Consider the following 23056-nt stretch of genomic DNA (forward strand, 5'->3'; position numbering starts at 1 on the left):
TTGCAATTTGAAATTAAACAAAGTTATATAACTTTAAATAACATTAAAATTTTAAAAAATAATAAACATAATATAAATATACACTAAGAGAATACATAGATAATGTTTATAATTTATTATTTTGTCTTTTTGTCTCATTGTTTTTAAAATCTAAATTATGAAAAATATGTAATTTTTATTAGCTATTGTTATTTTGTTGATTTTTTATGAATTGTGATTATTTATATTCCTTTCAATGCCATTGGATTTTTTTCAGTTCACAAATACAATACGCGTTTAATTTCAAACTGAAGTTTCCTAATTTGATCATATCTATAAAAATATTTTGATCCAAAATCTATATCCCATAAATAAGATAATGAAACAAAATAACATAAATTAATATGTCTATTACCAATATGAATTTTGAATATATAATATTAATTTATAATTATATATAATTTAAAATTTGTATGAAAAAAAAATTAAAACTATTAGGTATATGTATGTTAGACTGCACATGCTATCAACCAGCATGTACATATAAAATAATATCAATGTTTGAGAATTGATATGTATGTATGTATAGCTATTTAACAATTTTCACCAAAAAAACAGAAGCTGTCCTTTTTTTTGTTGGTTAATGAAGCCGTCCTTTTACACGTGAAGTTGTGACTACACAACTCACGTATTTATGCAAAGGTCTTCACGACCAAATCATTACATGTGTATGGGTAAATACATGCATATATGTAAGGGTCTTCAAGTGTGCGCTAGACCATGATGCATTACAAAAACGTTGTTCGATTTTAATTATTCCATTTAGGTTCCTATAATTGTATGAATATTTAATACGAGTATGACAATAATTATACTTAATTTCCTAGCTGACAGCCATTATATATCGTATATCAAACAAAACCAACCGGTTACCATTAAGACTAGCTGGCTAGGCTAGTATTACTATCTCAATCACTTAAGAAAATGTTTTCTGAGAAAATGCTTACCAGATTTTGGATTGAAATACAGTAGAATAATTTTCTATCATATATCTATAAAATCAATGTACGTATATTATCATAAATGCCAATGTGTACTATAGTATATATGCATAAACTTAAAAAATCCAACCAAAATATGCTGATTTGTATGAGTGCATCGCTTTGTCGTCATCCATATTCAAATCCGGTAGAATCATGTTATTGACAAATAATCAATTGAATTTACAGGTTGAACGTTTTAAAAGTTTTTCTGGTATGTCTTCTCTACTAAAGCAAATAACATATAACATATACATTATGGTGTAATTCACAATTGTATTAGTAATATAGGGTACTGGGGTCGGCCTGCCCTACGGACGGAAAGTTAGACAAAAACTATTTTATATAAATTTACATTAATTTTATGAAGCATTTTTTTAAAATAATTGTAGATTGAAAACAATATTATAAACAAAAATAAATAAATAAAATTTGGAAATCATGTTGTTATTTTTAATAAATATTTTTGGACTGAATTGAAATGATATAATAACTTTCATTATTCTATGAAGAACAATCTAATATAATAAAATTAATGATGTCCGCATAAAATTATGCAATGATCATACTAGAGAAATATGTTAGAAAAAACTTATATTATCTAAGGCAAAACAACATTTTGTTAGTGTGAGTAGCTTGGTCTGTGTATGTTTTAATTAAAATGTGATAGTTTTCTCCTAATGAAAGTCATACTTCAACTTCCATGTCACTCTTTAAATTGAATACAGTCTATCGTAATTAAATAAGTTTAGAATTTATTAGATAGATTTTACTATTAATTTAGAAGTTATTAATATTGTGGAAACTTGCGTTATGAATTAACAATATATTTAAATTAAATGATAATATTGCATGGACGTTTTTTTTATAGAATCCATGCTCGTATGTAATAAAGAGCTTATGCTGCAAATGCGTGTAATTATCTTGCAAAATATATTTTTTCATTAGTGTATTAATACTTTGAAATAAAATTGTTTACCGTACAAACGGAATCGCTCAAAATTTTTAAATATCAGAGTGTTAGTTTATTCAAATAGCTATGTAGGAGTAATATACAATAATATGTTTGCGCTATTGTATTAAAAAAAGGTTAGGAGCACTATTTATCGTGAATCATGGACCTTAAAAAATAAATTGATGTAAACGGGTAAAACAAATAATTATAGGAGCACTATTTATCGTGAAATCGTGGACCTTAAAAAATAAATTGATGTAAATGGGTAAAGCAAATAATTATTCTTATGCTTTTTTTGCTAAAACATTATTCATATATTAAATGCTGTATACATATATCAAATTAGTAAATTCAATTTTGCATTCACTATATAATATTATAGATTTTATACGTATGTTCACTAATATATTATAAATCTATTGGTTCATCTAGTTTTTTGGTTTTTACAGGCTATTTTACACATTAAAATAAATAAAAATATTTTATTGTATTTTTGACACATGTAAATCCAATTAAAATCATCGTACTCGGTTTTGTTGATTTACATTAATTTGTCAAACTAGTATGATCGGATTGAATATCAACAATATCATAAAAGATGTTTTTATGACGTATTCGTAAGACGAAGAACACGACATTATTTCTTTATTAAAATATAAAAGTATACTGTTAAAAGTATTATTTTTAATTTGATACATGGACATGCGTCTGCTTCTCAAAATTCGAATTAGTGATATGTCTGCCTCCGTGGACAACTTGAGAGGAAAACAAACCTAACTTTATATATAAAGATGTGATATGTACGAGTAACTTCGCATTCACTAATTATTAACCAACATTCCAACATTCATTGTATTAAATACCATGTTCAAGTAAAAATAATAACATTAATTAATCGGTGGCTGGGGTTTTGTCTGTTTGCATGTCGATCCATCGTCTAACTGCAACCATCGACCAAATATTTTTCCTTTAGTTGTCGCGGAACCTTGTAATTTGTCGTAGATCATAGAAAATTTTAATTTTTAGTCAGTATTTTAGCGATTTGAAGTGATTTACGACTGGTCGCATGATCAGTCATGCAAGAAAAAAAACCAACAACAAGTTGCAGTTAGGTTGTAGGTCTGAGGTTGCATGTCGTAGAGACCTCGACCATAACTTCATTATTAGAACTTAGAAGTTTGCCGGACAAAGTAAGGATTCACTCATCATTGATGAGAATATACCACTTACTGTGTATAGGCCATATATAAAACGTGACGTGGGATGAGGTATGGCTTATGGAAGCAGATATGAAATATAATATACATTTGTTTGCTTGTATATGGAAGTGCTTGCACATGTGTGCGTATTATGATAAAAAATATAGAAAGTTGTGTGTATAAATACATTATATAAGCATAAGGAATAAGTAAGCATCAGTTTGTGGTCACACGCATGGGCTGTCTCTGGTCCCCCTGCGTTTCACTTTTCACATTTGTGGCCATTTGTAGCCTTCTTGTGTCACCTCTTCGCATTATATATTTTATACACACATATGAGTGTGGTAGCACTTTCTTGATATTAAAAGGTTTTCCAAGGTGAATATAAATTCTTTAAAGAAAAAAGTTTGGTTACAATCGATCAGCAAAAAGATTAGGAAGCGCTTGTGTTAGGGGAGCTTAGTTGATACTTGTTGCTTAACCTTAGTTCTAAGTTTGTTGTTACAATATCCTTAGATCTTTCCTTGATGCTATAGGTTCTTTTACTTTTTTGCGGCCTTTAGGATCAGATCAGCTCTCGAGCAATCTATGATTCAATTTCAATTGTAATCAAACCTTCATTATTCAGTTAATGATATTTACAATTTAGCAAAAAAAAAAAAAAAAAAAAAACAATATCCCGAGTCGTGGGTGCTCTTTTAGGGCTTTGATCATCATGACGCCATGCTTACTCCTTTCATTACGTCTTATTTGTCTTAAGAATACGTCTCAGATCTTATTACATTTCATGAGTACTGATATCTTTCTAACTAAAAGAAAAAAAAAACACTTTTTAACAAACAAGTGCGCTCGTACTGCACACAAGATACAATTTAATCTATAACATTTTTAGAGCTTTCGACTAAGTTGTATGCATAGTTTGTAGATATGCTTTTTAGTTTATAGATATGCAATCAAACTTAAATATTATTATTTGCATTTCGCAAGACGCTTTTGTAATTTTGCTGTTATTGTCTTCCTAAAAACTGTTTACTATAAAAAATAATTTGAAAATAATGTATTTATTTTAAATAAGTTGGTTTTAATCGGGATTCTAGATTCATTCATGTCAGATTAATCGGTTTTATATGACTCTGGATTAGGATACATAGTGGGTCAAAACATGGTTTCCTATTAATTTTTAGTTCATTTTTTTACAGATAATAATCTTGTATGTTTGAGCGGGATCAATTTTTTCAGTTTATCTGAAATAAAAGCTTTTAATTTTAAATGTTGGTAAGAATTTATTTTCCTTCAAAATTCACCTGTATATAAGGCTTTACTGGGTCTTAGTGTCACTTGTTATAGATAAAACGATCATAGGCAGTTTGGGCCAAGAAGTCTTTTGGGGCAAGTTAGGCAATTTTCGGCCGCTGTATGGTTGTCGGTGCCTCTAAGCAAAATAACGGGTTGTACTTTAGTCCTCCTTAACTAGGCAAATGGATTCGGACCTTAAATTTGTTTTAATTAATAAACTAGAGCTTAATTGCGGATATTATTTTTATTTTATAAATATATAATTAATGTATAATTTTACTATGATTTTAAAAAATTATATTTATTTATAATTTTTATATATAATGTAATTCTATAATTTTATTGTTTATGTTTTTTTATTTGACATTATTAATATATAAAAATTTGTTATGTACATTTTAATTTATTATTAATTGTTATTATATAAAAATATAACATCTAGTTCGGTACATAAATTCGTAACTTGAAATAATCAAATAGATAATCTCACTCAAAATATATATTTTTAGTTTTTACAGTTTTCATACAAATTTTTTTTTTTAATTTAGTAAGTTATACTATATAACAAATATTTGTATAGGATCATTTTTATTTTACTTTTGTGTTTCTACAAATATATTTTAGCATCTACAATTTTAGTATATAGTAGGATTTTATAAGTAAATTTTATACATGCTTTACAAATTTAACATGTTTTAATGGTAAATGATTTTTTAAAATAAAATAAGTTAATTTATTAATTTAATATTTAATTTATATAATACTTCTATTTTAATATAATATAGGCTATAAATAGAAAATTTATGAATATATCATACAATTCTTTTTATAATAAAATCTTAATTAACATTGTTTAAATAATATTACACTTTTAATTATGAAATTAGTTAATGCATTATTGTATAAAAATATTTAATTTTTAGTAAGATATTGTTAGATTTTTGTCAATAGATTTTTATAATTAAAAATAATATTAAAACAATTTTATAGGTGAAGTTGTTATATGTGTTGATTATATAAGATATGATATCTTAATAATGCCAAAAAGTTAATTTGAAATAAATGAAATATGATTTTCTAGTGAATGTCCATTTATAAAAAAATCACACATGAATATGAATAGAAGTTGTAACTTTTATTTTAATAGAATGGATACATAGAGTATCTTAGGGAATCTCTAACCCAACACTACTTTTTTTCTTCAAAATAGAGTAAAAATAAAAAAAATACGCTTAACTCTACTCAAATTTTTGCTCCATAATAAATTTTATTTCATAAATGGAGTAATCTATTTTTTGTTTGTTCATTACTTCATTATGTAATGAGAAATATAATAGAATTTGAGTATTTTTATTTCAAACTTATTTTTATTTCATTTTGAAGAAAAAAATGAAGTTTTACGTTGAAAATACTCTTAATCTTTGGATACAAAAGTTCCTAAAGTTAGAGTGTATACTTATGTTTGTCTTTATAAAATAGAATAGATATTTCATTTAAAACTTCATTTTCAGCATAAAATTGGAACTTTCAAATTTATATAATTTTCTCATGATCATTTCTAATATAAATAAATTAGAAAAGCAAGAGTAACTCAATCCTTGTGAACACCATTTAATTTGAAGGGTGCTTTTATTTATTTATTGCTGTGTGCCCTACTTTTTCACAGTAATATAATTATTGTATTTCAAGTCCGAAATTATACAAACTCCAAAAAGATTATTTTATTCCTATTTTCGGTAACAGTGAACCGCCATCCAATCCCGTGCTTCCAAAACGAAAAGAAAAAACAGAAGTAAAATAGAAAAGGATAAAAGAATCTTTGAGCGAGTCGAGAACAGAATATTCCGGTGGATCATCACGGCGAAGCGCAACCGTGACGAGAAAAACCCAGCCGAGATCTATCTCTATCAAATTCAAACAAGAACCCTTGCTGCATCAAATTCCCAATCACCGAGAATCCCACCTTCGGATTCACCGATTGAATCGCCAGACACTGGATATGTTCCTCCGTCTCGATAAAATAATTCCTCGGCGGCGGAACGAACACCGCACCGCCGGCAAATCCGAATTTCAATCTCGGCATCATCTTTTCCGGCTTCAAAACGCCGGAGACGTTAACGCATAGATCGAATCCCGGAGTCAGCTCCGCCGCAATCGGGAGCCTGATCCGTCGTCTCACAGTCGCGACGACCAGTCGATACGCCGGATCAGCTAAAAACGCGAGGGTTGTACCGGAATCCACGACGGTTCCGCCGTTACCTGAACCGTCGGTTTCCCAAACGGAAGGATCGATTCGTAATTTCGCACCGTTAACGGAAATCGATTTCAATCGAACGTAATAAAACGTCGGAGATAACGGATTCGTTAGTAACGGAGTGAATGAAAGCTTCGAAACGGCGTCGGATCGAACTCCTCCGATAGTGAGGTAACTAGTCGGAGGCGGAGAGAGAGTGTAATCCATTAAGCAATACGAAAACTTGTTACCGAATCGACGGCCCAACTGCGAAGCGAAAGAAATAGGCCCACGGCCCAAGCCCATAACTCCATGAGCTCCATTAAAACTCGTACCCGATACGGTTTGACCCGAGATCCGAAACCCGCATCCGAAAGCGACGCTCTTTAGATTCGCTTCCCTACCGGAGCTAGTCCTCAACGTCGTCGTTTCTCTAGCGAATAGACCGGAAGTTAATGAACCGTCCGCGTAAGCGTACTCGTACGGACACGTGGAATGGAGCCGGGTATGGTTACATTTCGGGGCCCGGCTCGGTTTGGGCACGAGTCGACAAGTCGGGTCGTAGCAATGAGTCGGAGAGAATGTGGAGGAGTGGCGAGGGAAGAAGACGGTGGCCGGAGAGTGGAGAGAGCAGTTTCGACAAGCGGAGCACTTCACCCAAACGAGATCGCTTCCGGTATCGGCGATCAGGAGTAGCGACTGAGGCGGTTGGCCGATCCGGAGATCCACGAAGTATTGACCCGACCCGGAAGAAGCGCCGGAGGATACCGGAGATTTGACAAATGGGATGGGTTTACGGCGGAGAGATAGAAAATGGAGACGGCGAGTGTCTAAAGCCAGAGCTTGCGTCGGAGAAGGTAACGGAGATTTACGTAGTAATGGAAGCTTCAGGTACTCGTCATCACTCACGGCGGCGAGATACGCCGGCGGGAGGAGGAGTAGAGAGAGTAAAGAGCAAAGGACGATAAGAGGTAACATTGAGAGAGAGAGAGAGAGAGAGGAAGGACGAGTGTACGTGGGGTGTCTGTTTGTTTTAAGAGATGAAGAAGAAAGAGCGTATAGTATACGGTATATTATACGGTTTTGTCAGTATGTATGGTCGAAAATCAAAATGTTAGGACAGTGTAACGTGAAAACTGAAAGATTTCAGTTTCGGGGGCAGCAAAAGAAAGCTTTGGCTTAGCTGTCTAAATGTGTTTTTGTTTTGTTTCTTTGTTCCTTTCTTTCACTTTAAATATCAAAAGCTAATGTTTTAATCTCTATAGAAGTGTAATAATATCATAAATATTAAACAATTTCTCTTTCATTTTATAATCTTTGACGTCTTAGATAATTGATTTTTAAATTATATAATTTTAATGCAAGATTTATACAAAACTATACATGTGTGAGTGTGACTATTTATATCATTATTAGTTATATATAACATTTATTTTAAACAATTGTGTAAAATTAAGAAAAAGAGGAAATAATTAATTTTGTTTTTGAAATTATATTGATTCTTTGTAGTGATTATAATCTTAATCTTAGATCCGTGAATGTATTTCATTTATTATATATGGTCGGGTGATATGGGTGATTATTATGACAATAATTATTACTAATAATTATAAATGTAGATCTTGTTTGGACGTGTAAAGTACTATACCCAAGAAATGGACCCTGTATGTTAGGTGGTGGCAGCAAGTACTTAATTTCAAAAAATGAAAACATGATAATTTTTCTTTATATGATTACATAACAACAAAACCTTGTTACTATTACTTGTTGTTATATGCTGAAAATCCATTTCTGTTCAATTTTGTATGTTACTAAGCATGGAAACCAACTTTATCAACATTTTGTAATGAATTTAAATAGGTAAAAATTAATAAATAATGTAAAACATTAAAGAGGAAGAAGATTCGGGTGATAATGTTTGCATGGCTGCACATGGTATGAAACATGTGACTCTTATGACAAACCACACATTATTTTATCTTGTTGCAGTAGTTTGGGAGATTACAAATTTATTGCGAATTTATTATTTAAAAACTAAGAAAAATAACAAAATGAACTTACAAAAAATCTTAAAGAAAGTTTTTTTGTTCTTGTTTTTTACAACAATCTATAACTTTCACTGTACTATAAATCATTTTCAATCTGACAAGTATGTGGTGGTACAATGATACAGAGAGACAACGAAGTGAAAAGGTAAATAAGAAACTCAGTTTACAGATTCTTCATTGTTATTAGTATTGTCTCCTCCAGATTCAGTTTTGGCTCTGCTTCTAAGCTCTTCAAATGCTTTCATGCTTTCTGCATCAAACCCTCCAGCAAACTGCAGCCATACATCATAGACCAAACATTTAGACATCTATTCATATGATTCTTATCTTCTTGTTTGATTCTAGTGTTTCTTTTATTACCTGATGGACTCTAAAAGCAAAACGAACACCTTGGAGAAGCAAGAACTCTCTGTTAGGGTCTTTATCAGATCCACTCACTGAATCAAGCTCATAAGCTACTCGTTTCATGTACTTCCTCGCCAGCTGGACCGATGAAAGCTTGATCTGTGTGACAAAAGAAACATAACATTTTTCAAGACTCAAACATGTATTATGTAATAGAAGATACAGAAAGAACAAACTAAACACCTTTCCAACAACGCCAGAATCAGACAACCAATCAACTGGAATGCCAAACTCTTTGTAACGTGAAACCGCCATGTCTCTTGTACGTAAAAGCGCGTATACACTTTGCTCAACCCTGTGAAGCATAGCAGAAACCAAACGTTTAGTAAATCAAGATTTGGTGTGATTTGATACTCCTTTCTTTGCCTTTGAGGTTGATATTAACTTACTTCTCAAGCAACTTGTACATCTTCTTCAAAGCAGGCTCACAAGGAAGATTCGGATCGTCCACAAAAGAAGTCACTTGCTTCTCAAGTTTCATGAGATCTTGATACTCAAAAGCTGCTTCTCGTAACGCGTCAGCTTTGCCTTCAGGCCAATCAAAGTGTTTAAGAACCGCCCTCTCATCAACCAAGAAAGAGAGCTCTTCATCTAGCCAGCTAACGAAAGCCAAGAGATCTTCCACGTCGGTGAAAGAAGCAGCTCTAACTTCAGTTGCTAACGACTGAACAAAGTCACCTTGTGTCTCCACATCCGCTTTCACCTGTCATCAAAGTTTTAAAACTTAAATTCTAGTTTCATTATATTAAGTAAAAAAAAAGTGAGTGTACTTACTGCTAAGAGGAACGTTGATCGGTTCTCGATCTCCCCAATCATATTGCTCCTAGCTTCAGATGAGCTACCAGTTCCTGGAGAGATCAAAGACGGTGAACCATCTTTCTTCGCTTCACGTTTCATCAACGACTGATAAAACTCAACAAGCTCAGGAGCTCTGTGAACTTTACTCCCGCTTCCCGCTCCTCTTCCAAGAGCTCCAGGAGGAGGCGGTGGCGGCGGAGGTCCACCACCGCCACCACCAGGTGGAGGAGGGGGAGGCGGTGGACCACCACCAGGCAAAGGAGGTCTAGGGGAAGGCACATTAGTGCTTTTACCACCTCCAGCTGATCTTGGAGGCGGGCGAGGCACTCTAGGTGGTCGTTTCTCAATATCCACAAGCTTCATTTTCGCCACGGCTTGCGCGTTTTCGCTAGCTTTACCCTCGTTGTTGCCGTCACTAGACTGATCACTTGCGGTAACCGTCCTGGTCAAGGAGGGAACCGAAACTGGCTTCTCCTTGAGCTGAGCAAGTTTAGGAGGCAAAGCCACATTACCTCCAAACCTCTCAGCTCTCGCTTGATCTGCCTTATGCTTAATATGCTTCTCCCTCTCAACCGCAAGCTTATGCCTATCTTTATACGCAGGATACTTCTCGTCCAGAACATTATCAACCGACTTAGACATCACCTGAAACGACGCCGCAACGTTATTCAAAGGCTCACCCGGTGAAGAAGCTTGTTGCTGTGTTCTGATTCTCGGCAGATTCGGAGTCTCAGGTGTACCAGGACTTTCTTGATCCACTTTACCAAACGTCGTTATAGCTACTGATTCACCAGCGTTTCTAATCATCAAAGACTCCAAGGGACCTCTCTGTTTATTCATACTCACGCTAAGTCTCCCAGGTGATCCTCCATAGAACGATCTCGAAGGAGAGGACTGAACGCTTGAATCATCTTTACTTTTACCGCCCCACCTCTTAAGCTTCTGAATCAAACCCGGTTTCTTGCTGAAGCTACTAAACCTACTCGTGGAACTATCCATCGACGCGTTGTCGAAATCGTCGCTTCCGGGAGACGAAGGTTGAGAGAAGTTGCTTTCCACGTCGGTGTCTCCTTGGCCACGCTCTGAGCCAGCGTACTCTAGCATCAGCCGTTTGGCCTTGGCTTGGGACTTGGGGCTTAGGTTCTTGCTTAAGTCACGAGCTGAGATTTTGCCAGCTGGTGTTTGGTAGTTTCTTAGCTCATAACGTAAACATGCATTGACCCAACGGAGGTAAACCAGTTCCTCAACTTCACTGAACCTGTTCATCTGAAGCCCTTCCACTTGTTTTAGCAAGTCTTCGTTGTTGTGCTTCAAGTTGTTAACCTCTTCTCTTACTTTCGCCACTTTATCACTCTACAGAAAGAGACAGAAACATTTAATCTACAGACAGAAACAAACTTTGATGCAAGAATCATTACAGTCAATGTTCAAGAAATCACTAGACTAGACTAGGCTTTAATGAATTATTGATTTATTTTGTATATATTTCATATTTATACAAGAGAAAAAGACCAAAATAACACTAAATCAAGTTTTTGTTTCCAAACTAGCACTCAAGGTCAAAAGTCACAAAAATAGCACTTAAAAGGTGGGGTTTAGGGGTTAGAATTTAGGGTTTAGGGTTTAGAGTTTAAGTTTTAGGGTTTAGAGTTGAGAAGTGAGGTTTTGGGGATAAGATTTCAAATTTTGAAAAATAAAAAAATTTAAAATTTTCAAAAGATAAAATGCTATTTTGGTCATTTTAGTTTTTGAGTGCTATTTTTGTGATATAAACTTAGAAATGTGCTATTTTGGAGATTTGCCCTTTATACAACATATTTTAGTTTTTGGGTTTAATTATAAAATTATCATTATAAATTATCAAAACAAAAGAAATTAGACAAATTTGTAGATCTGTACTAACATAATTGTTTAACTTAACAGATTTAGATCAGTTTTATCCAACTTTAACCGATTTAGAATAATTTAAACTGATTTGAGTTATATAATCGGATTTTAAGAAAATCGTTTTCGGATATGACCAAGTTGATGCCTAAACTGATTTTTAGAACAATGATTACACTTACCTCAGTCATGTTTGAAAGAGCTGAGATTCTTGCTTCTGCTGAGTCCAGTTTAATGGTTAACTCTCTCTTCTCATGTTGAAGCTCTCTGTTCTTCCTCTTGAGTTCCATAACTTCCACTTCCATCTCCTGCACAGCTTTCAGCTTCCTCTCAACTTCACTGTCTTTGTTCATCGCTTCTTCTTCTTTCATCTGAAGACTAGACACATGCTGCTTAAGCAAAAGCAACTGTCCTTTCGTCTGGTTAGCGTCGAGCTGTATCTGCCTCTGCAACTCCTTGATCTTGTTTCTCGCAGCTTCAAGCTCTTTTCTCACAACACCGTTCTGCGAGATCTCTTCTTGAAGCTTCTTCCTCTCCGCTTGGAGAGAGTTTATAGTGATGTTCAGCATATCGATCTCAACGGTCTTGATCTTGAGCTGTCTTTGTAACTCGACGATGTCAGATTCTTGCTCTTTGAGTCCGTAGTACTCGAGCAGCTCCCCTTCGAGCTTCACTTCTCTTTCTTCTAGCTCTTTGACTAGCTGTCTCAGCCTCTCGAGCTCGCTGTCGTTGTACGCCATCTCGCTCTCGTATCTTCTCTCTTTCTCTGCTTTCTCCAAGCTGTTGTCATCGCTAGGTAATGGATACTCGATCTCACCGGATAAAAGATTTTCAATATCAGCGTCTAAATAGTCCGAGAAGCTTTCACGAGTCTGATTGATCACGCTGTTGATCAGTTTCACTTCTTCTTCTTCCTCCTCTTCCAGCTGAAAACATCATCTATCCATCAAGAACATGACAACAACAAACAACAACAACAAAAAGAAAACTGTTGGTAAGTACACTTACACTCTTATCATTGAGATTGTTGTTGGGAGACACGGCCTGTTCTGTATCGCCTCCTTTGCCATTTTCTTAAGAGTAAACAAAGAACAAAGTCAGAATTTATAAATGCAATCAAATGGAGAATCTCGTGTGCTTGTTACCTGATGGTTTGCTCGGTTTGGGAGGTTTACGGTTGAGCTGCTTAACAGCAACAGCTGCAACAGAAGCAGCAACAACAAACCCTACCCGCACAATCATATATTAAAACCTTGAATTGTGAATAAACTCTCTTCTCCGTCTCATCTACAGATCTTCTCCAAAGATACACTACCAGTAATAACTTAATCCATAGTTCCTCCAAGGAAAAATTTAGTCCCAATCCAGTTCATGAACCTTGTAACATATTTGTTTCAGTGTAAGAGAAGATCCCAGATACTGACAAAACTTTATACAACTATGTCCACCCAAAGAAAAAAGAAGACACTTATCATCAGAAAAAAAAATTCAATCTTATCAGCTTTATGGACCTCTCATGCATCAAAGGCCAAAATCATCAATAAAGAATAGTGGCTGTTATTTAGCTCAAGACAGATGAGGAAATAGACATGTTTGGTTAATAAATGGACCATGACCAAGAAGCAAAGTACTTATGTGAATCTAAGCAGCCGTTAGAAAAAAAAACACACTCAATAATTGCCTGAAAAAATTATCCTTTTTGTCTCTTGTGTCAAACCACTTTACCAAACTAGACGGTGAGCTAAACACAAAAGGATATGATGACATTTACTATCCGTGAAGACCAATCTACTCGATATAAAGATTAGTTATCTCAAATTGGGTCTAGAAACAAAAAGAAAACGTTTGCTTAGAGATTATGTTGTGAAGTTATGGGACCAGTACCAAGTAGAGGTGTGTTGGTACGCAACGTAGCAGTAACCAATCACAAGAAAACAGAGAGGTTTAAGACCTTTTCATTATCTTCACTCAAAAAGCCAGTTTCTTCTCACAGCCATAGATTCTTTTCACATGAGCCTTATCTAAGTAAACAAAACTCTTGTATGAGTGACTGGGAAGAGATAATAGAAGAAAGAATCTTACATGATAGGGTGTGGAAACTCATGGTAGAGAGAGACCTTTTACTAGATTCTGATTCTTTTTTTTTTTTACCAATCTGCAATAAACAGTTAAAGATTAGGAAGAAGATTAACACTGTTTTGATTCAGACATGTGCCAGTGAGGATTAGGACAAGTGGAGAGAATGAAATTGTACATGTACCAAATATCTGTTATATTGTATGGCAGAGGAGTTTTCTGGTGTCAACAGCTCACCAAAGACAAGAACAGCTTTAATTGTTGGTGCAAAAAAATTGGAATTCATCAAAAGAGTTAGGAAACTTTCTTTTCTAAAACAGAAGACGTAACTCTTAACTATGTATGAGCCAGTACTCATCTGACTGTAACTATGAAAGTCAAACCCTATAATAAACTGAATGTCTAGAGGAGGAAGAAGTGGATTCAATCAGACAAAACTCAAAAAGATTCAATTTTTAAGCAAACCCAGTTCGTGAAAAGCAAGATGAAAGTTTTTTTAAGAAGCTTACCGGGTTTCAGATTAGGGAAGGAAGACAAAGAAGAAGAATAGATCTGTCCCTTTGGTTGCTGCTAATGTCGACTGGTGGGCTTTTTGATAGTTGACAATGTCGTGAAGATTACATTCATTTAACGGGTTATGTTCAGTAAATCGCTCTTCAAAATTTGAATTTTCGGAGACATTGTGAGTGGGAATAGTATCAAAATGGATTCTGTAGTGTGATTGATTATTCTTAACTTTATTACTCTTTTGAAACCAAAGTTTGGTTTGTTTCAAAATTTAAAACAAGGACTGAATTACATGTCTTTCCTCAAATAAACCAAAGGTCCAAAGTATATGGATTTGGTTATTTTCAGATTTTCAATACATGTAACAACACAATCACCCAATAAACTTTCTCTTTTGTGTACATTATGAAGATGATTCAAGAATTGATGATTCCATTTCCATCTTCGTCCCGCCTCTTCCAGAACCTTAGCTCTTCCTTGGCTTGCCTTAGCTTCATCCTCTACCCACATTCTGCATTTTCATTCATCTCTCATTAATGATCAAAGCAGTTCTCAAAAAAAGGAAAAAAAAAAATCAAAACATTACAATAGGCTCTATTGAGTTGTTTATTACTTACTAATCCATTTTAAGAGCTTCAACTTCAGCTTCAAGAATACATATTTTATTAAGCAGTGATTTAAGTTTGGACTGTAACTCACTTGGCATGTCTTGTAACTTGCAATGCTCAACAACATAAACTGAATTATCAGTTGTTAGCCTCTGAGACATCTCATCCATATCGTCTCTCAAAGCTATGAAGCAACTGTTTCTGACACTTTATAGCTGCTTTCTCTTTTCAAACTCTCCGCAAACCACTTCAGCTGAGCAGTTTTTCTTCTCTACCTGAAGCTTCTCATCCCAAAACTGTCTTATCTCTCCTTTCTCAAGCAACTCCAATCTGATTTCTTCCATCTCAGCTTTCTGTGAGAGGGGACTCTTCTTCTAACCTTGATAGTCTCTTCAGAAACAGGACTTTTCGCCATTTTACCACTTGTTAATGCTACAGCTGCTTGTGCTTTGGATGGAAATCACAATCCAATTGAGCTTTCCAGTTAATCAAATCGGAGCCGGGTAACAAAACTGGAGGAACCATAAATGTTGAAACAATAAGACATCAATGAACAAAGAAACAAAAACAATAGCAGATGAAGTAATAAGCTTATATCCTCTTTATATACCTCTCAGGATAAAACTTAATGTTAGTATCTTCCTGAGAGTTATGCCTGCCTCTGCCAAAGCTAAAATGAAAATGAGAAACAAAACTTACTTACTTTAAGGTAAATTCAATAGAAATAGATTAACAAGTGGTAACAAACTACTAAACCATAGTAGAAATGCCTGTATTGCATATACCTTGTATGCACTCAGGGTCAGAGTTCTGTAGTATTCACATCTTCAAACGCAGGAATCCAAGAGTCAGCTAAAGCTACTGCTATTAGCATTACCTCTCTAATAAAATGTTTGGACGAACTAGCCATCTAGCATACTCTCGTCTAGTACACAACTCATCTGCCATTCAATTATCTGAACAACGTAACTGCAAGTTACATGTTCATGATCAGAGTTGGACAGCTAAGGCTCAACTCATATAGCATATGATCTGAGGCTCATGCTTAAAAGCTAAGTTATCGTATGAGAGAGTAAGTTCTATCTAAAGAACCACTTTATGAGGAAAGATACAAACTTTGTTTACTTTTCCAGTGAGGAAGAAGAGACCCATGACTAGGCAAGACGACTTGGAATCTCGGCTGTTTGAGAGAGTGAGTGAACGAGTGATGGGAGGTTGAAACGATGTCGTACGAGTAAATGAGCCAACTTTGGGAAGGTGAAGGGTGTATACTTTGTGCAACGAGAGAAGGTGGGGAAGAGATGCTTGCTGCTGTGATAGTGGGTGATACCTCTGATTTGTACGGAAGGTTTTGGTTTTGAGTTTATTTTCCGGTATAGTTGAATCATCTATCATTTAAACAAACATGTAGATTAGCGGTTTACCTGGGGTGAGCATTTCGGTTTAAATTCAGATTTAGTTTGGGTTGGATTCGGTTTGGTTTGATTTATTTGGATTTAAATTTTTTTTAATCCAAATCAGTTTGGTAAGGTTTTTATTCGTTTTTATTCAGATTTAGTTCAATTTGGTTTGTATTTGGTTTGGTTATAGATCAGTTTCGTTTGCGTTCAGTTCATGGTAATTTGTTTCTTTTTTGTTTGTTTAGTTAAATAGAGTTGATTTTTTAGTTCTGTTCTAAATCGGTTACAAAATATAATTTTTAAATTCCTAAAACAAATCATCACACTAAATTATTTTTTATTTATATTTAAACGTAAATCTAAACATCCGATAAAAATAGAGAATATAATCTAATAATTTTATATTATGATCTTCAAACAGACATAAATAAAATAGATAGTTTTTTCATTTTTGATGTTAAAGCATAACATTCATATTCTTTTATTTTATTTTGGTTGTCTTTTTTATTCATTTATAAGAAAAATGTACAAATTTATGTTTAGTTGTTTAGGTTAAATATCTTAAATTTTAATATTAGTGGTATATTTTGTTTTTTTTGTTACCGTATATTTAGTTAATCTAATTAAAAAAAATACTTTGGTTTTTTCGGTTCAGTTTGGTTTAAACCGAAGCAACAAAACCATTTGACTTAATAAAACCTTTAACGGAAAAATCCCATAAAAACCTTGAAAGTGCCTTCTAATGATACTTTAAACCTTCAAACTGATATTTATATCACAAAAAATCTTCAATCGGGCTTACTTATTCATCAGGTAAAAAACTAACATGTTGTACATGTAAATATGATGATGTGTTGGGTTTTTTTCGAAAAAATAATTATTTAATTAATAAATAAAATAAAAATCAGAAAATTAAATAAAAATCAGATACCTAAATAAATTTTGGAAAATAAAACAAAGTTCAAAAAATTAAATAAAATTTCAAAAATATATTAGATAAAATTAAAATACATTAAATTAAATAAAATTAAAAAACAAATAAGATAAAATTAAAATACAGAAAATTAAACAAAAATTAAAGGAAAAATCAAAAAATTCAAAAAAAAAATCAAAATAGTTTTTTTAATTACAATATTATTTATAAAAAAAACAAACATATCACAATAACAGTTTCAAACATATCACTGATGACGATGGTGGTTTCTCACACAACTATTAACAATGACACTTTTGACATATCTCTAAGATATAGTTTTTGACATCATCGTTAAAATGACGGTTATCAATAACGATGTTTTCGACAACCATCATTTAAAACAGTATCTACTGTTTTCAAAAAACTTGACATAACTACCGTTTTAAATGATGGTTGTCGAAAACACCGTTATTGACATATCTACCATCATTTTTAGCGATGATGTCGAAAATTATTGCTAGAAATATGTTAAAAACGTCATTGTTAATGGTTATGTGAAACCACCATCATCATTAGTGATATATAACAAGAGGCAGGAGTAGTTTCGTAAATGTTCATTGTTGATGTTATATTACTGTTACTTACCAAACGTGAACAAAATAATAAAAACGGTAATAAATTAGAAATTTTACATGAATACAACAACAACCCTGCCTCTTGGTATATGCTAATATTCCATTAGTGATATATTTGAAATTGTTATTTTCAATGATGATATGTTTGTTTTCTTTTAAAAAATAATCTTGTATATTAAAAAACATATTTTGAATTTTGAATTTTTTGAATTTTGAATTTTTTGAATTTTGTGATTTTTTTCTTTTACTTTTGTTTTTAATTTTCTGAATTTTTATTTAATTTTCTGTATTTTAATTTAATCTAGTTTATTTTTGCAATTTTATTTAATTTTCTGTAATTTAATTTAACCTAGTTTATTTTTGCAATTTTATTTAATTTTCTGATTTTTTTGTTTTATTTCTGATTTTTTTTATTTTTTTGAATTTTATTTAGCTTTCGCATTTTTTTTACTAAAATTTCTGGTTTTTAATAATTTTATTAATTAAATTATTATTTTTTTGAAAAAAAATGACGCATCATCACATTTACGGATTTACCTATAATTTTTTTTTATTTGATGAAAAAGTAAACAAGGTTGAATGGTTGTTGTGATACAAATATTTCAAAGTGATAATAGAAAAACTTCAAAGTTTAAAGTGCGAGAAAATGTCATTTTCAAAAAAAATTATGCGATTTTTTCAATCTTTAACCAAATGGTCTATGCATATATTTTTGTTTGATTTGGGTTAGTTTGGGTTTAGTTTGATTTGATTTGAGTTTTTTTCTTTGCCCACTCCTAAATTTATCGTGATATTTGCATTTGGTTCATTTATTATCCATCTTGAATCTCTCACTACTCAATACAAAAAAGATTTTGGTGCTCTATCTTACTATCTGTGTAGTTAATTTATCAACTAATCTCCTACATTCTGAATGCCTTAATTTGTATCATCCTGAAGATACTGGAATGAAATGTTAACCAGACACTTGTGGTCTGGTGGTTAAGGGCTCACGGATGTGACTTTCGCCACCTAAATTTGAGTCTTAGTCATTATTGATTAAAATGAAGTGAAAAAAACAGTTTTTCTGGATGCTTTCGGCGGGTTCCCCGGTTCAGTTTTGGTGGACGATCATTAGACGCTAATCAAGTTTCTTTTAAAGACATATGGATACCAAAATTATAAAAAAATGATATTCAAATGAATCTTGTAAAACTCTATTTTAGATTGTGGATACATTTGTATTTGATCCGATTCAGAACAAATACTAAAAAAGATCAACAAATTAAAAATGAATTCAATAAAAAGAATTAGAACTATCGAATATTTGAAACCTAAATAAAATAACTCAAATATTTAATTTATATTTATTCTGAATATAATATATAAGTGTAATTAAACTCACAATATTACTAGTCAAATTTGAAATGAGTTTGAATCCAAAATAATTCTTATACAAAATTATAATAAATCCCTGAAACAAAACCTATTTTACCAACCAAGAGCTCTTGGTCTAGTGGTAATGGAACTCCAGCTGGAGTGTCCGCCTTGAGTTCAAGTCGCTTTGACCACATTCTCGCCTATAACCATGTATGCCCGGATGGAAGGTCTCGTGGGAATTAGTCTGGGCTTACCGTCTGGGATTCCCACAGATAAAAAAAAAAAAGAAACCTATTGTAACCAAATCAAGCTTTACAATATATAAGAGGCTGAATCCAAAAACTCAAATACTAAAAAAAAGAAGAAGATATGAACAAGAATCTGCACGCCTAGACCTATAAGAAAGGATAATCTTTGTCAATAATAAAGACATTAAATTCAATGGCTACCTTGGTCTATGTGCTTGCTGGAGTATTATTTTCCACATTAGCCTTCTTCTTTTTTCATAGTGAAAAGGTTAATACGTGTATAATAATAACATGCATGGGTTATGGGAACAAATGCCACATTTACTTTCCTGTGTGACAGAGACAACAACATATAACCAAATGTCTTTCTCGTTACAGACCCTCGATTTCTTTTTATTTATTTCTTTCTTGTAACGCTTGGAGGCTGGAGCTATAATGAGAAACCCATTGACTCCCAACGACCTCTCGCTCTCTCGTCAATAAATAATCATCCCATAAGACAAAGAACCCCGGAGATAAACCACCAAACTTATTACACAGCTAATCACATAGCTCTTTGGTTTACCTCATTCCTCTGTTTTTCCACAATGTCTTGGATTCACTCTGTTCTCTTCCTATTTCTTGTTTTCCGGTGGTGCATCGCCGTAGAATCATCATCGCCGGAGGTAACTGATGACGGAGCTCCGATGGAGATATCAGAAAGAGAAGCTCTTTACTCAACGATTCAAGGGTTTGTTGGTGATTCTTGGAATGGCTCTGATCTTTATCCTGACCCTTGTGGTTGGACTCCTATTCAGGTTTTGTTTCATTACAACAACCATTCAATCTTCGATTCATGCTTAAATCGATGTGTGTGTTATTTTTTGTAGTTGTAGCCAAAATAAAAAAGAATTTGTTTTTGTCCAAGGAGTTCTTGATTTTTTTTTGTGAAGATCTTGAAAATAATTTGTTGTGTAGTTGTCTGAATAATTGTTATGTTCAAAATGTCTGTCCACTTTGAAAATTCCATAACCAGTAAGTGAAACTTTAAAGGTTGAATGCATCAAAGTGCATATCTATTTCCATATAAGATCCACTTCCCGTATCTTTAAATGTTTTACAATATGGTTGGCTTCAATTATATATGTGCACATTGATTGACCCCACCACCCAAAATTTTTGTTATATTCTTTCAATAATTTGAAACAATTCTTTTTGGATTTTCAGGGTGTTTCTTGTGATCTCTATGATGACTTGTGGTATGTCACGGAGCTAACCCTAGGTCTTGTTCATGAAAACTCGCTTGCTTGCGCCGCAAGTTTGGAGACAAAGCCACAGCTATTCAAGCTCAAGCACTTGAAATCTCTCTCGTTCGTCAAATGTTTCACGTCTTCTTTAACTATATCCAAAGAAGATTGGATAAGCTTGGGAAGCAACTTAGAATCTCTCGAGTTTAGATCCAACCCCGGTTTGATTGGTGAACTTCCCGAAACATTTGGAAGTCTCACAAACCTAAAGTCTTTGGTGGTTCTTGAAAATGGGTTCAACGGGAAGTTACCGACGTCTCTCTGCAATCTATCGAGCTTAAAACGGTTGGTTCTTGCGGGAAACTTGTTCACCGGAACGATTCCAGATTGTTTCAATGGGTTTAAAGATCTACTGATCTTGGATTTGAGTAGAAACTCTTTCTCAGGGACATTGCCTTCAACTATCGGAGAGATGGTTTCGTTGCTTAAGCTTGACCTAAGCAATAACCAACTAGAAGGGAAGTTACCACAAGGAATTGGGTTTTTGAAGAATCTGACGCTGTTGGATGTGAGGAACAACAGAATCTCTGGTGGGTTTTCTCAAAACGTTGAAAAGATTCGTGCCTTAACAGATCTGGTTTTATCAGGAAACCCAATGGATATTGATGACATGATGGGGATAAAGTGGGAGAATATGGGCAGCTTGGTAGTTTTGGATCTATCTAAGATGGGTTTAAGATGTGACATCCCTTATGGTTTAACCAAGTTGAAAAGATTGAGGTTTCTTGGTCTGAACGACAACGAGTTAACCGGTACAGTCCCATCAAAAGAGTTGGAGACTTTGCCTTGTCTTGGTGCTCTGTACATCCACGGAAACAATCTAACGGGAGAGCTTAGATTCTCAACAAAGTTTTACGAGAAGATGGGGACAAGATTTAAGGCTTCAAAAAATCCGAATCTTTGTCAGTACGATATCGTGTCAGAATCTCGTAGCTACGTGCCTCCACTTGGTCTTAAGCCTTGCAGCAAGATGAAGAAAACAGAGGGTGGTTTGGTAATTCTACAAACGTTGAGAAACCTTAAGAAAGAGGAGTCAAGTTCATCAATGTCTTTGATGGTTACAAGACGTGTGTTGTCAAATGGGTTGACGTGGGATTTGCTTTTGGAGCTTTCTCTTATTGTATTATTGATATAAATATGTTTTTGTTTGTTTGATGCTTTGTAGTATCGATGTGTTGGTTGATAGATTTTGATGTCAGTTAATTAAGAAATCAAATCCTTTTGGATGTAACAAGAAGTCTGGTTTCTTCTCTGTGTCTTGATATAAAACACGCTGTGTAATGTGTATGTGTTGTAATGTACTTATTTAATGTATGTATGGTAATTATTTTCTTATAAACTAAAAAGGTTTGTAATTTCCACTTTCTCAAGTAACCACTAACCACAACACAAGCTCTTCAGCCACGAATCATCATCACTTGAGAGATAAATCTTACATCTCTATACGTCCAAACTATGTGAATATATTAAGGTTTCTTATGTAACGATTGGTTGTGACCATAACTGTTAAATGCTTTTAAGTGAAGATGCAAAGCATTTAAGCATATATATCCAAATATAGCTAACTTTGGTGTCTCAGAAGTCAGAACTCTGTCACTGGTCGCAAACAGACAATACAAACCAAACCAAACAAAGCCTTGTATTGCCTGGAATTTTCTGATCTTCTTCGCTGAGAGAATTTAATGACTATTTGTAAAAAAAAGAAATTATGAAATTAAAAAGTAGATACTGTCAATTAAAGATGAGACAGTTAGGGTTTTTAGTATAGACTGAAAAACTTCTTTTACTTCTTAACTTTTGTTTAGGTTTGCAGTAAGCTTTTTACGATCATTTATAGCTATCTTTTTCTTCTTACGTAGCCTCTGTCTCATAACTCCATAAGTTATTATTTGTTCATAGGTGGCGGCTAACGTACTTTTAGTTACTATAACCCATAAAGAAAAATTAATTGTTTGGTTGTTTACAGTTTTGAAAAGATTTTACGACATTAAAGCTATACACAGAGTGGCGTTTGAACGGATATGTAAAGTGTAGAAAATGTTCATGAATCTTCGTTGAAGTTTTTTTTTTAAATATCGTGCATTTGCTAGTAGATTGCATACCTAACCCGTTGTACGCATTATTTATTTTTATGACTTTGAAACATGGTAATTTATTTTCAATGATTCAGTCAATTAATACATT

The 23056-nt window shown here is 33.4% G+C and overlaps 3 protein-coding genes across 3 annotated transcripts; 1 reads left to right on the forward strand and 2 right to left on the reverse strand.

Annotated features, from left to right (window-relative positions):
* Window positions 1–6165: 6165 nt before the first annotated feature.
* LOC106349401 (aspartyl protease family protein 2-like) lies at window positions 6166–7953 on the reverse strand. The gene has a single exon (XM_013789355.3). The coding sequence runs from the start codon at window positions 7678–7680 to the stop codon at window positions 6325–6327; it is 1356 nt and encodes a 451-aa protein (XP_013644809.2). The 5' UTR covers window positions 7681–7953; the 3' UTR covers window positions 6166–6324.
* Window positions 7954–8754: 801 nt separating this feature from the next.
* LOC106349398 (protein CHUP1, chloroplastic) lies at window positions 8755–14658 on the reverse strand. Its single transcript, XM_022687916.2, has 10 exons — window positions 14423–14658; window positions 13920–13992; window positions 12983–13214; window positions 12846–12910; window positions 12020–12763; window positions 9930–11306; window positions 9545–9858; window positions 9339–9450; window positions 9111–9254; window positions 8755–9022 (listed from the first exon to the last, which is right to left on the reverse strand). The coding sequence occupies exons 3-10, from the start codon at window positions 13077–13079 to the stop codon at window positions 8909–8911; spliced, it is 2967 nt and encodes a 988-aa protein (XP_022543637.1). The 5' UTR covers window positions 13080–13214; window positions 13920–13992; window positions 14423–14658; the 3' UTR covers window positions 8755–8908.
* A 5342-nt stretch (window positions 14659–20000) lies between these two features.
* LOC106349397 (piriformospora indica-insensitive protein 2) lies at window positions 20001–22186 on the forward strand. Its single transcript, XM_013789353.3, has 2 exons — window positions 20001–20383; window positions 20793–22186. The coding sequence occupies exons 1-2, from the start codon at window positions 20174–20176 to the stop codon at window positions 22005–22007; spliced, it is 1425 nt and encodes a 474-aa protein (XP_013644807.1). The 5' UTR covers window positions 20001–20173; the 3' UTR covers window positions 22008–22186.
* Window positions 22187–23056: the final 870 nt, after the last annotated feature.

This window comes from Brassica napus, chromosome A6 (assembly GCF_020379485.1).
Source record: "Brassica napus cultivar Da-Ae chromosome A6, Da-Ae, whole genome shotgun sequence".
Lineage (NCBI taxonomy): Eukaryota > Viridiplantae > Streptophyta > Magnoliopsida > Brassicales > Brassicaceae > Brassica > Brassica napus.